Genomic DNA, 13899 nt, shown 5'->3' with positions numbered 1-13899 from the left:
ACTATAAGACATGCGCAGCAAGAGAGAGACTGAATTAGTCACTCAACCTGCGTGCCTCTAACAGGAGATCGTGGGGGTTTCATTTTATTTTAATACTACAGTATTGTAGCAGGGGGTCTCCGGAGCTGAACCGCATTGATTTCAGTCACAGGGACACCCTGCTTACCGTGATACAGGCCCCGTTATGGGGTGTCGGTATCCCCGCCATATTAAAATCCTCTGCGTCACGTGACAGGAGGGCTTTAACATTTCGAGGAATACCGGCACCCCATAACGGGGCCTGTATCTTGGGAAGCAGGGAGGTCCCCAAGGCTGAAATCAACTTTGTTCAGCTCAGGAGACCCCCTGCTCACGCACACTATGATTAAAAATAAAATGTTAGCAGCTTCATTACCTTAGCAGCTATCCGCTAAGGTAATGATTTTTTTCTTTTTTGGGGGGGTGGGGGGTAAGGGGTGGAGAGGGTGGAGTTTGATACTGGTGTGTGGGAGCAGGGGGTCTTCTGAGCTGAACAAAGTTGATTTCAGCCTCGGGGACGCCCTACTTCAAGCGACAGGCCACATTATGGGGTGCTGGTATCTCCTGCAATGTTAAAATCCCACGGTCATGAGACCCACAAGATTTTTACATGGCGGAGATACCGGCACCCCATAACGGGGCCTGTAGCACGGGAAGAAGGGGGTCCCCGGACCTGAAATCAATGCGGTTCGGCTCCAGAAACCCTCATCTACAATACAGTAATATTAAAATTAAATAAAAACCCCACGATCGCCTGTTAGAGGCGCGTAGGTAGTGACTGATTCAGCCTCTTACTGCGCGTCTCTTACAGACAGGTTGATGCCGGTAGGATTCACACAGCAGGGACCCCAAATGTGTTAATCCGATGGGCCATTAGTCTGCCGCAGTCTACCATGCGTGGAATTTGGATAATTTGCCAAAATCCAGATCGAGATGTGGTCAGATAACGGCTGCTGCATCTGTACGTCAAAAACTTTAGTTGCAAGCTTTTCAGGACAGGAATGCAATGTGCCTGCATTGGAGTATAAGGGCTGTTCTATAGTGCGTGCGCTTGCTACGCCGAGCACGCACAGCAGTTTTAGTTGGCCTTTCTAGAATGGTGCCGCGCGCACGCACGGGACTGTGCGTTGAACTGGCCGACAGGGGGGAAGATGACTAAAATAAAGAATTTGTGCCGCTACCGCCGCTGAAATTTATGAATATGTGTGTGTATGTATGTATGCATGAATGCATGCGTGTATGTACAAAGTTAATAAATAATTTATTAACGTATTTATTTAAAATATATTTCTAACACACACACACACACACACACACACACACACACACACACACACACACACACACACACACACACACACACACACACACACACACACACACACACAACCTTTCCCACGGACTCTATACACACAAAAAGTGTGTCACGTGCACGCGCGGGCGCACACACTATAGAATGGTCCTAAGGCAGCGTTTAATAGCACGGTTAGTTGCTCTATGTACACAGAGAGCAGTTTATTTAGAATAATAATTGTTTTCATTCTATTTAGAATAATGAAAGTATAGCTTGCAAGATAATAGTGTCATTGTCCATGTGTCATAGATATTGTTCATTTTCTGTTTAATTTTAAAAAGAAAGGTGCACAACTTCACATATCAGCACCTGTTTCTTCAACTACATTCTCTCCCTCTATCTTATAAGATTGTATTTCTATACAGTGTAATCATTTAAAGTTTGTTAGAGAAACTTAAAAACTAATATCATCATGTTACCAACATTTCATATTCATAAACCGCCTTGAAAAATGCTTCAACGTAACACTTTTCAATCTAGTTTTCTTTTCTTTTTTTGTCTCTAAATAATATATGCCTATAAAAAGCCATGTTTCTGTTGTTCCTTGTTTTTGTTTACATTTCTTGGACCTTCCTCCTTGCATATTTTTATATCTTGCTGTTTATAATGGGATCACTCATACATCTGGAATGACCACACAGGAGTCAAGTGCATAGGACCTTATGAAAACAAGTAAGGCCGCGATTATAGTGGGGGCGGGCAGAACGCCACGCTCCTGCGGAACTAATGTATGTACCCTCATGATGCCGCCCATAGAGCGCGCGGGCGATACTGCAGCAGACAAAGAATTATGTCCTTGCCGCGCGACAGCCGGGTCACGTGCGTGGTTCAGCCAATTAGGGCGAACTGCTCACGTGACCTCATGGTCATGCCTCCGCCTCGCACCACAGTGCAGGTTTCCCACGAGCAGCAGCGGCGCGTGACGTCACGCATGCACGCTGCCACTATAATCAAGGCCTAAGGCTTCGCACTTATAAATCACATATATTGTCATGTAACTGATGAGGTGATCCCTGCATCTATGAGCCTTTCATAAAAAATAGCAGGATATTACAATTTTCCTTCAATTTTATAACAAATGTTATTTCTGATTATACATCATGCAAGTCATGCAAAAAGAGACAAGGCGAATGCTGCCGATGTATTGTTATAACATTCTGTTCCAATGCAATTTAACCAGTGTGAAATATTAGATAAGACAGAGCAAATTATCCATGCCTACAAGCTCAAAACACTACGCGAGCAAGACTCTTGCCTCAGATTCAGAATGTTACATACTTACATATAAAAAAAATACTAGAGCTGGATTATTGTCAATTTACATGTTAACATTACTGTATATTTTGTTACTGATTTTTTGTAAATACTGCTGCGTGTTTATATTACTAAGGTAGATGATTGCAGACGACTGACTCTTGCATTTAATTACTGGACACTTATAACCATGATTATTTTATGCCCAAACTATCTGATGTTTTTACAAATAACAGGAATGGGAGTTTTATTTCAATCAGGCCTTGAACATTTATGAATTTGTAATCCACAAAGCATCTTATTGATTCATTATAATCAAATTCAAGGACTTGACAACACCACTGTCACAATTCCTGAGAAAATTATACACACTGATGCGTCACACCCCAACCAGAATTTGACCGTGGTTGAAAATATACATTTGTACACTAGAAACAAATTATATTTAAACAAATGTTACAGATTTAATCAATGTTGCCAAATAAAGGAGAAGCTGTGAGCAAATCAATAGATTAGACCAGTCTTCAGCAACATGATATAAGCCCTCAAAAGGGTCGCACATAATTATTTATAGATGTGACAGTATGTTGCACAGTCAGGATGAACATTGAAGCCATGGTTGGAAGCTTTTTCCCTGCCATCTCCAGTTAGCTTCTTAATGTTGGTGTGCTGGTGAATACTACCCCACTCCTCTCCTTACACTCGGAACTAGGGATTGGCACAGGCCAGTATTTATCAGTGCACTGTCATAAGGCAGATCAGGAAGTGGGAAGATGAGCTCGGGAGAGAGAGCTACTGGGGTGGCCAGTGGTTAGGGGCTGAAGCCCTGGGTCGCCTGATATTCACCAATGGACTAGACACACAATGTTCGCTAAAGTCTGATCTCACTAAGCATACAACTTTTTGCAACTACAAAAGATTCCAGACAAAGCCTTGGCGAAACGCATTGAATCAAGCACCTATTCCGTGGATGACTGAAGTTGGAGGCCTTGGTAGCCGAGTGTTTCTAGTCCTGCATCTTCCGCCCATAGCAATTATGTCACAGGACGTGACGAATGCGGAAGAGAGCGGGCAGAGTCCGGCAAGAGATCAGACGGGTCACCAACAGCTTACCTCTCCCATGCGCGTCACACATGTGAAAAATGTGAGTTTGTTACTCAAAACCTATCATTTTTTTAATGCACTGTTGCAGACATACTGTACCATTGGAGTTTTCTTCTCTTTCATCGCACATACTGGAAAGTGGACACATCTCATTGGGGAAAGTGCCAAACCTTGCACCCATCAGAGAGAGAATGTATCGCTGATATGCCTGATCACTGAGGAAAATTTGTGAGTGGAACTACACACCTCATTTATTCCAATACTTTGTCACGATATACTACACTATCATTGTGTTTTTTTGTATTGTCCACATATAAATGCTGTGACAAGCTGCACTCCCCTTACTTGGAAGACTTCATTATCGTTCTGGACCAGAGGACAGTCATTTAAAGGGTTTTGAGCTGTCTTATATCATTTTCATTTAAGTGTTTTGGTGATGGTTTAATTTATACTATATCTCACATTCATATCACTGATTATTTACCTTATTTATTGCATATTATTATAACCACATGGACCAATAAGTCTACACGAGCAAGTATGTTTATGGAGATTATTATTTTTTTCACTTAAATAGATCTAATATACTGTAGGATCGCCCAATCACAATTTTTTCTTCAAATAAGCATACAACTGCTTGCGAAAAACAGATATTTCAATGAGGCATACTTCAAGGGAAATATTATATTAAAAGCTATGTGGAAGTGAGTAAAAAATAAAATAAACCTGTGTACACAAACACGTGTATTACTTAGCGTACAGTATATTAGCTTTAGTACAAAAGTACCTGAGTTTAATAATGTTGTCAAACGATACACCCTTTTACAAGTATGGTGGCCATATATAGTAACATAACCTAGCAATAGCTCACGTCATTGGGGGAAAAAAAATTCTATCCCTTGAAGATAATTCAACAATGTAACAGTATAATTATATACTTAGCAACTCACCAACCTTCGATCTAAAGACAAAGTAACTTGAAGCAAAAGTCAATTGATTTTATACTGCATACTGGCTGATCCCATGAGTTTGCAACATAAGGAAATAACCAGGAGATATTTTTTATTTATAGCTTTTTCATGTGCATACAGTACATGGAGAAACCCGTGAAGTTTCAAAAGCACTGTACATATGATCACATCCATAAATAATTATTGTGTTGCTGTATTAAAAGGTAGAATACCCATGAAGTTTCAAAACCTCCGCACATACTATTCCATCTCTGAAACATTCTCTTGTTGGCTAATGAAAAATGATGACATATCTAATACCTGTAGAAAATATAGGACGTTCGCCTTAGCACACTCACGTGATGTTTGATATTTGAAGTGGTAGTCATGTCTGGTTTCTCGTGCAATACCGTTGGTGTAAACCTGCCAGTCGACCATCATATAAAATCTGAAGTCAACGAAACGGCTACAAACAGGACAATATTGCCAGAAATCGGAAAGATCCGTCATTTATTTAGAAGTCCGTGCAGGGACACAAAGTACTGTACGAAACACAACATTTCAAAGAGGACTTGCCCATCCTTTGTCAGGTGTATGGATGGGCGTTTCCTCCCCGAAACATTGTGATTTGTACTTTGTGTCCCTGCACAGACTTCTAAATAAATTACGGATCTTTCTGATTTGTGCTAACATTGTCCTGTTTGCAGCCGTTTTCTTTACTTGCATAACTCTTTAAAAAAAAAAAACTCTCACTAATCGGGCCAAATGAGCAGCTCAGTGCAGTAATGTCACTGCCTTTAAAGTGGTTGAACCTGGTTACAATCCTAGTGGCAGCTTCTTGTGACCTTGGACAAGTCAGGGAAGGTCTTATGAGTAGCTCCATGGCTGATAATTTGCACCTCATATATAAACCTTGGCCCCTTGCAGGCGCACTTAACAGAACACCCTCCTGTGTGTCATGGGATCTTCTGCATTCTCCGCACTTCCTGGTTAATCGGCGGCGTCCATCTTGATGATGTCATCCATCCGGGTCTTGTTGAGAACACTCCCCACTCAACAAGACCCGGATGATGTCTCAACACATCTGATAAAGATAAGCTTATTAGGAATACGGACATTTCATTGGAAGGGTGGACTGGTTCAGCACATGAACACCATCATCACTGATTGAACATGTTGCATTATGGGGTTTGGAGCACTATTTATATGTTGTTTGAAGGGATTATGTTTATGCCACTATGTCACTTGATAAAGACCACTACGGTCGAAACGTTGTGTTGGCTCAATAAATGAGTTTGGATATTCTAAATCCGTTGTGCCCTTTGTTCCTTTTATCATCTATCCAGGACTGATCACAGGCTTTCGTACAAACATTGGAGCATCGGTAACTGTATCAATTTTGTTTACAATTTAAGGAGTGCAGCATTTTTCCTATCTGTCTGGGCTATATAAATAAAGACATACATACATACATACATACAAGTCACTCAATCCCCCTGTGCCCTCAGACACCAAATGTAGACGTTAAGGGCAGGAACTCATCATGCAAAATTCTTTATGCAGAGCAGTGCACACGGTCAGCGCTATACAGGAAAATAAATATCATTATACTATAACTACTTCTGTTTAGAAGGGCTTCACAAGTATCAGGCTGTGCAGTGGGGACACACAGCTGCATACTGTATATTTGCAAATGAAGCCTTTCAGTTTCTGTTCTGTAAACTAAAGGTATTTTGGTAGTTAGAAAGCGAAGGTTACATTCAGTATTGCTTTATATAGAGTATGCGTCTTTAATGTAAAAATACTTTTACAGGCGAATATCGGTATTCAAAATCAGTTTAAGCAGGAAACCGTTCCAACACTACTATGAGTTGATTCATATCAGTTTATGCAAAAGCATGTATTCCTTTACAGACAGAAGAGAAAAGAAAATTATTTTTGAGTGATTGAACCTGACAGAAACATAATGAATTAATAATTCATTTGCACCGTAAAAGAAGTGATTTCAAGTATCAGGAATTAATATAAATTTCATTTTCAAAGCCACTGTTTGCTATGCATAGTTGTTCCAAAAAGAAATATGGAGCACATTTTAATAGAAGATCAAAAAATTACATTTGCATTAAAATTACTGTACTGTATATATGAACACTTTTTAAATACATATTTCAAAAATGAACTAATAGAAGTACCACATAATTCTTGGATTTAAGAAGGATAACTGAAAGTAAAAATTGTTTCATAAGGATTTGATGACAACACTGTTTAACTGATAATCCCTATGCATCTTCAGTATGACGTTCAGACTTCTGCTGATACATAGGGATCTCTGTTCTGATTGAATGGTTAACATACTGTAAAATCCCGTCAGACTTGCAACCAAATGAACATCTTTAAGTATGTCTGCTTGGTTGCACAAAAGCTGCATTTTGTAAAATAATGTAAAAACTTTTTAAGGGCTCTCATTTTAATTATAGTTAAACAGCTTTAAAAAAAAATACAAGATAAAAGTATAACTTTGTCTTACCAAGAAGAGCAGCCATGTTCTGAAAGATATGCAGCAATTCAGGAGTAATTGATGGGCAGTTTTCCAGGGTCACCAACCTAGAAGCAGCAATCAACATTAGATTATTTCCATAGATCACATACAAATATGATATACACATACAGTGTGGTTAAATATTGGAAGACGAACGTGCCTATTTGACCTTGTGCATGCATCTTTAGAGGATACAGCAAAAGTTAATTGTAAAGTTGAGACGAAATCTTGCTATGTGCAGCTTGTTGTTGAAATACCATTTCTAAATCACTCTATAAGAGGCAATCAAGCTGACAGAATTTATTTTTCAAGAAGCAGGATGATTTTAAAGAGGCAATCCAAGCCGTTTTGTTCCCCCTCTTTCTTAATTTCTTTAATACAGAATTTAAATATGCAGTCTCCAGAGCATAACCCCATTAATTTCAGCTTTGCTGACCCCTGCTTCAAACATGTATTTTAAAAAAAGAAAAAAAAAATCCTTTAAAGAAGGATATAAACCATGTAAAAATGGAACAAATAGAATCACAAAAAAAATTGTATATATATATATATATATATATATATATATATATATATATATACACAATTTTTTTTGTGATTCTATTTGTTCCATTTTTACATATATATATATATAGTTAAGTTATGGTGAGTAAAAAAAGTGACAAAAACCCTCCACAGGAAAGCAAATATGCAAATACAACTGTATGCTCATCTGCATGTCTTAGGCAGGTCTGCAACCCCGCCTTTCCCCATTATCACCCAGCATACAGCACTTCCACTGCAGCAAGGGATTCTGGGAAATGACATGCAAATGAATACACAGTGTCACTTTTTGCCTCAAAAACCATTTTGACATGGTTCCCTATAGGCTTAAGCTTGCTGCATGGTCACAGCTTTGAGCACCCTGGCTGTGTCACGTGCCCTCTCGCTCTCCCGCGCTTTAACTCCCCGTCCGGCACCCAGATTCTCCCTCTGGCCCTCCCTCCTGCACCCCGGCACCCCTAATCACTCTCATCGTGAGATGGGAGATGCAGGGGGGGGAGAGATGGGAGATGCAGAGGGGGGGGAGAGAGATGGGAGATGCAGAGGGGGGAGAGATGGGAGATGCAGGGGGGGAGAGAGATGGGAGATGCAGGGGGGGGGAGAGATGGGAGATGCAGAGGGGGGGGGAGAGATGGGAGATGCAGAGGGGGGGGGAGAGATGGGAGATGCAGAGGGGGGGGGGGAGAGATGGGAGATGCAGGGGGGGGGAAAGAGATGGGAGATGCAGGGGGGGAGAGAGATGGGAGATGCAGGGGGGGAGAGAGATGGGAGATGCAGAGGGGGGAGAGATGGGAGATGCAGAGGGGGGGGAGAGAGATGGGAGATGCAGGGGGGGGAGAGAGATGGGAGATGCAGGGGGGGAGAGAGAGATGGGAGATGCAGGAGGGGAGAGATGGGAGATGCAGAGGGGGGAGAGATGGGAGATGCAGAGGGGGGAGAGATGGGAGATGCAGAGGGGGGAGAGATGGGAGATGCAGAGGGGAGAGAGATGGGAGATGCAGAGGAGGGGGAGAGAGATGGGAGATGCAGGGGGGGAGAGAGATGGGAAATGCAGAGGGGGGAGAGATGGGAGATGCAGAGGGGGGAGAGATGGGAGATGCAGAGGGGAGAGATGGGAGATGCAGGGGGGGAGAGAGAGATGGGAGATGCAGGAGGGGAGAGATGGGAGATGCAGGAGGGGAGAGATGGGAGATGCAGAGGGGGGAGAGATGGGAGATGCAGAGGGGGGAGAGATGGGAGATGCAGAGGGGGGAGAGATGGGAGATGCAGAGGGGAGAGAGATGGGAGATGCAGAGGGGGGGGAGAGAGATGGGAGATGCAGAGGGGGGGGAGAGAGATGGGAGATGCAGGGGGGGAGAGAGATGGGAGATGCAGAGGGGGAGAGAGATGGGAGATGCAGAGGGGAGAGAGATGGGAGATGCAGAGGGGAGAGAGATGGGAGATGCAGAGGGGGGGGAGAGAGATGGGAGATGCAGAGGGGGGGGAGAGAGATGGGAGATGCAGAGGGGGGAGAGATGGGGGATGGGGGGGGGGGAAACCCCCCTTATGCTGGTCAGGCTCGCTCGCCACGGTGCACTCACCACCACTTTTACGCCGGGCACTGGCCGTTAAAATTATGCCCCCCCCCCCTGAAAAAATTTCTGCGGACGCCCATGGGCATGGATGAAATCATATACGAAAAATGCCCTACAACAGAAAGAGGCAGGGCATTTTTCGTACATGATTTCATCCGTGTTCATTATTTGTTGGTCTTTAATAAACTTTTTTGTACATTTATCATATATCAGATTGCTTGTTGTTGGTTTTCTTTCTTTTGTGTTTTGACATTTATTTCCCCTGAGCACCACCACTGGCATTTAATTTATTTTGCCATCTCCTGTGGTTTTTGATAATGTATTATTATTAGTGATTTTTTTTATGCAGTATTGTACAGATGCAGCAACGAGCATCTGAACACTTGCCTTTGAAAATCTGGGGTAATCTCCCGTAATGCTGCAACATTTCTCTGACATTTCTGCAGAAACACAGCAGGGATCCTGGTCAGTTTGAATGGGACTGCCAGGGACCCCCGCTGTGGTAATCCGATGGGCCATTAGTCTGTCTGCAGAAATGTTGCAGCATTACTGGGGTATTGCCCCAGATTTTCCCAGGCAAGTGTTCGGATACTCGTGGTTGCATCAATATATATATATATATACACACACATATATATATTAGGGTGTCTGAATCACATTCATTTCAGGACCGGGGACCCCCTGCTCCCAGAGATACGGCCCTCATCTCCAAAGGTGCCCCGGTACCATACGCTGCTGAGGAAACAAACGCTTTCAACGCTTTTTGGCACGCTGGTCAACGCGTCCTATTGGCTGCGTGCTGAGGGAAATTTAAGAGGTAAGTATTTCTGCAAGCAGGGGGTCTGCAGAGCTGAACTTAAAGTTAACCATTTAAAAAAATGAAAATAGGATGGAATGCGGCTTTAAGCATTTTAAAGAACAGTAAACAACACTTTTTCTAAGTGTTGTAGTTTCATTTCAGTCCATTTTGTGCACAAATACTTTAATTGCACATGGGCACCTTAATCATCATGATGCACATATCTGTGCATTTAAATTTTTTTTTTTTTTTTTTTTTTTAAGGAAATAACCAAAATATCAATTGCAATCTATGAGAGGGAGTGGCACAGTGAGTAAAAGACACTGACTGGCACTGAGAGTTTGAAGCAGGGGAGCCTGGTTCAATTCCCGGTGTTGGCTCCTTGTGACCTTGGGCAAGTCACTTTATCTCCCTGTGCCTCAGGCACCAAAAACATAGATTGTAAGCTCCCTGTGCCTGCAAAAATGTCTCTGTAAAGCGCTACGTATAACTAGCAGCGCTATACAAAAACATGCTATTATTATGCTGTCACAATACCTGCGCTTTCCTACCTAAATGTTTTTAATCAATACAGAAAATGTTGAACCGTCAAGAAAAAATGAATGGAATATTTTCAAGAGCGCTTTAAAACCAGCACCACCGCATGGGCCATATTTACTCAGCAGTGCAATTATTCTGGTTTTGTAAGACACCGTACTTACCATTCCAGTAAATGGTGTCTAATGGAATAGTGCTACTTGGTAAATATATATGGCTCTAAATGTATTGTAGAATTGTTCTCATTTGAATTAGAGAAAAAGAGCAATGCAAAGACTGAGAATTGTCAATTGAAGTATTGCAAATGGTCCTCTAATTCAAAACATTTTTTATACAACTGTTTGACTGAGGTACAGCTTGGTAGTGCAACAATCAACATGGCACTGCTGCCCTCAGCAGTTTCTTGCCTGTAATACTTTTTGTTTGGGAAACGTCCATATAGGAATGAATAAAAACATTTTTTTTCAAGAGATACGGCCTTGCAAGATCCAATGATACCCAAGCTCTTTCTCCCAATTTGCACAAACTATTGGAACATTTGCAACATTTCCCTGAGTATTCCTAAAATGAATTGAAGCAATTCAGAAAGAAATTGTGTAAATTATCGATTGCACAGCACCTGTAGCAGAGGAAATCCAAAGGCTGTAATTCATTATGTCAAAGCCCAGACTCTGACAGCAAAATAAAACTATACTGTCATAATGGGTGTGTCTATGAAATTTCATCCAGCGAAGATTTAGAGAGCATGCATTATTTTGTTTATTTTGTGCTAGAAAATTTGAATCAAATTAGAAAACTCTTGGCGTGATTAAAACGTCAAGCAATTAAGCACTAAAATATTTGTATTGCAAAGCCCTATGGCTTTACAAGACCATGGGGGTATGTGTAAAGCGTTACTATAAGTGATTGTGTTGTAAAACAGACGTCCCGGGCGTGTGCATTTGGGCCGCAGGCGACGGCCGCCTAATCAACATGCGGTTCTTTAAGCCTTTTCCTTGCAATTCTAGCTGTGCGTGCCTAAAAGTTCAAATCTCCAGCCTCTGATTGGTCGAGGTGCTCCCTACCTCCTCCCCCTCCCTCTCTCTGATTGGAGCGTGCTGCTGCTGCTGAGATGCCTGCAGGAACTGAAAGCACGTCTGCAGCGCCTTCTCCTTAACAGCACCCCCGCTCTCACAGATGGAGAATTGTGTTTATATTGCTCTTTAATTAGCATACGGACAACAGACCCACATGGCAGTGACCCGGCGAACTAAGCAGCAGCCGTGGGATTGTGTGTGTGTAAGTGGGAGCGTGTGTGCGTAAGTGTGTGTGTGTAAGTGGGGGAGTGTGTGTGAGTGTGTGTGCAAGTGGGAGTGTGTGTGTGAGTGGGAGTGTGTGTGAGTGTAAGTGGGAGTATGTGTGTGTGCGTGTAAGTGGTGTGTAAGTGGGGTGTGTGCGTGCAAGTGGGAGAGTGAGAGAGAGATGGGAGAGACGGAAGGGAGAGACGGATCGCTAGGGGGGTGGAGACACAGCGGCGATGGTTGGGGTTCCCTAGAATTTCAAGATTGAATTCCGGGGTTCCCTAGCCAAAAATAGGTTGCAAAACACTGGACCATAGAGCAGCTGTGCTAGCATTTGAACCCTTGGCATATGGATTAGAGCAGGGGTGCACAAACTGGGGGGAGCAAGAATTTATAGGGGGGCACGGCAGTTAGAGGCCCCGCGCTCTTGCCCAAGACATTTAACTTAAATGCCGGGGGAGGCACGAGGCTTCGTCGTGTAAACCAAACGGCGAAACGCGTAGAGTGTTCAGTCAGAGAATCCTAAGAGAGCACAGAGGACGCATCCCTACCATAGAGTCCGGAGGTTCTAGCCACACCGGAAGTGACGCGAGACCTCCAATGTGGATGCGGAAGTGTTCCGGAGAAGCGGAGAACATTGCCGTACACAGGGAGATCGCGACCCACTGTGCACCTGCCACCCGCTACGCACTGTATATCATCAATTGTATATTATACTGTGTACGAATATACTTGCAATCTGCACTATTTGGTCTGTTTTCTTCTTTTGGAGATCGGCTGCATGCCTATGGGAACATCTACCCCTTGAGTTGGATGACTGCTCCTTTTTATCTGCTCTATTGTGAGTAGCCATTTGTGAGCCCCTTATAAGATATTGTTAATTCACTGTATATGACATTACTAAACTATGTGATGTCCATTTATTTTTCATGGCTGCAAGCTGCGCTCCCTTGGTCCCTGAGAAGAAGTTTAAACATTATAGGTAACAGCGATTGATCAGGAGAGGTGGAGGGAAATCTAAGATATCGAAAACACGAAGCAGAGAGGAAGGGGGCGCTGAAGAAACGGTAATTTTCAATATTTCCACACATGCGCTGACAGCGGAAGGGAAGAGTGTGCTACAGAAGTGTCTGTCATATGTTCCGACACATACGCAAAACCCATTCGATTGAGAAGTGGACATGTACAAATCAAACCGACAGCTGTGGACATGTACAAATTAAACCGACAGCTGTGACTCAAAGACTTCTTTAGTAGAACTAGAGTGGTATCAGATACCACCGACGCGTCTAAAAGCGGAATCAATAAGTTTAAATCGAAGAGAACCTTTGATCCTCAGACTGTCAACCACAACATCTCCACTTTGATGTGTCTGCTTGACAATGAGACAAAGCACCGGATCAGTCATTATAAAACAAGTTTACAAAAAAACATTACAAAACAACAAAGACATTATCATGCGGACAAAGGTAGTGGTATTGTTGTTATTGCATATACCTACTATAGGGACGAAATCTTTGTAACAATTAAGTAATACCACCCAGTATAAACAAATACCATCAGACCCTACGATCGCTTTCAAGAAAGTGATAGACTCCATTATCCAATTGGGAATTAACAACCACTGGATTACAGAGGAGACTGGTAAATTCTTCACCCAGACACAACCCATCATGCCAGCGCTATACACACACAAATCCATAAATCGACTACAGCACCGCCAGGGAAACCAATTATATCAGCTAGGGGTTCACTGTGCCACCCAATTTCACAATACGTGGATTTGTATCTCCAACCGATGGTGACACGGATGACGTCATATGTGAAGCACACTACAAACTTCATCAACAGATTGGATGCTCTCATGATCAACACAGCGGACACCATCCTAGTCACCTTAGATGTTGCCAGCCTCTATACCAACATTCCACATTAGACACCAGTTCG

The 13899-nt window shown here is 42.7% G+C and overlaps 1 protein-coding gene across 3 annotated transcripts in view; it reads right to left on the bottom strand.

The window, feature by feature from the left end:
- IPO11 (importin 11) overlaps positions 1 to 13899 on the bottom strand; it is a 500359-nt gene that overhangs the window by 278638 nt on the left and 207822 nt on the right. For all 3 annotated transcript variants that reach the window (XM_075589858.1, XM_075589848.1, XM_075589838.1), the window contains one exon: positions 7208 to 7284. In XM_075589858.1, coding sequence (XP_075445973.1) covers positions 7208 to 7284 — 77 coding nt within the window. The remainder of the gene's footprint in view (positions 1 to 7207; positions 7285 to 13899) is intronic.

Source organism: Ascaphus truei, chromosome 1 (assembly GCF_040206685.1).
Source record: "Ascaphus truei isolate aAscTru1 chromosome 1, aAscTru1.hap1, whole genome shotgun sequence".
In the NCBI taxonomy this organism is placed as follows: domain Eukaryota; kingdom Metazoa; phylum Chordata; class Amphibia; order Anura; family Ascaphidae; genus Ascaphus; species Ascaphus truei.
This window is presented reverse-complemented; position numbering and strand designations above follow the sequence as displayed.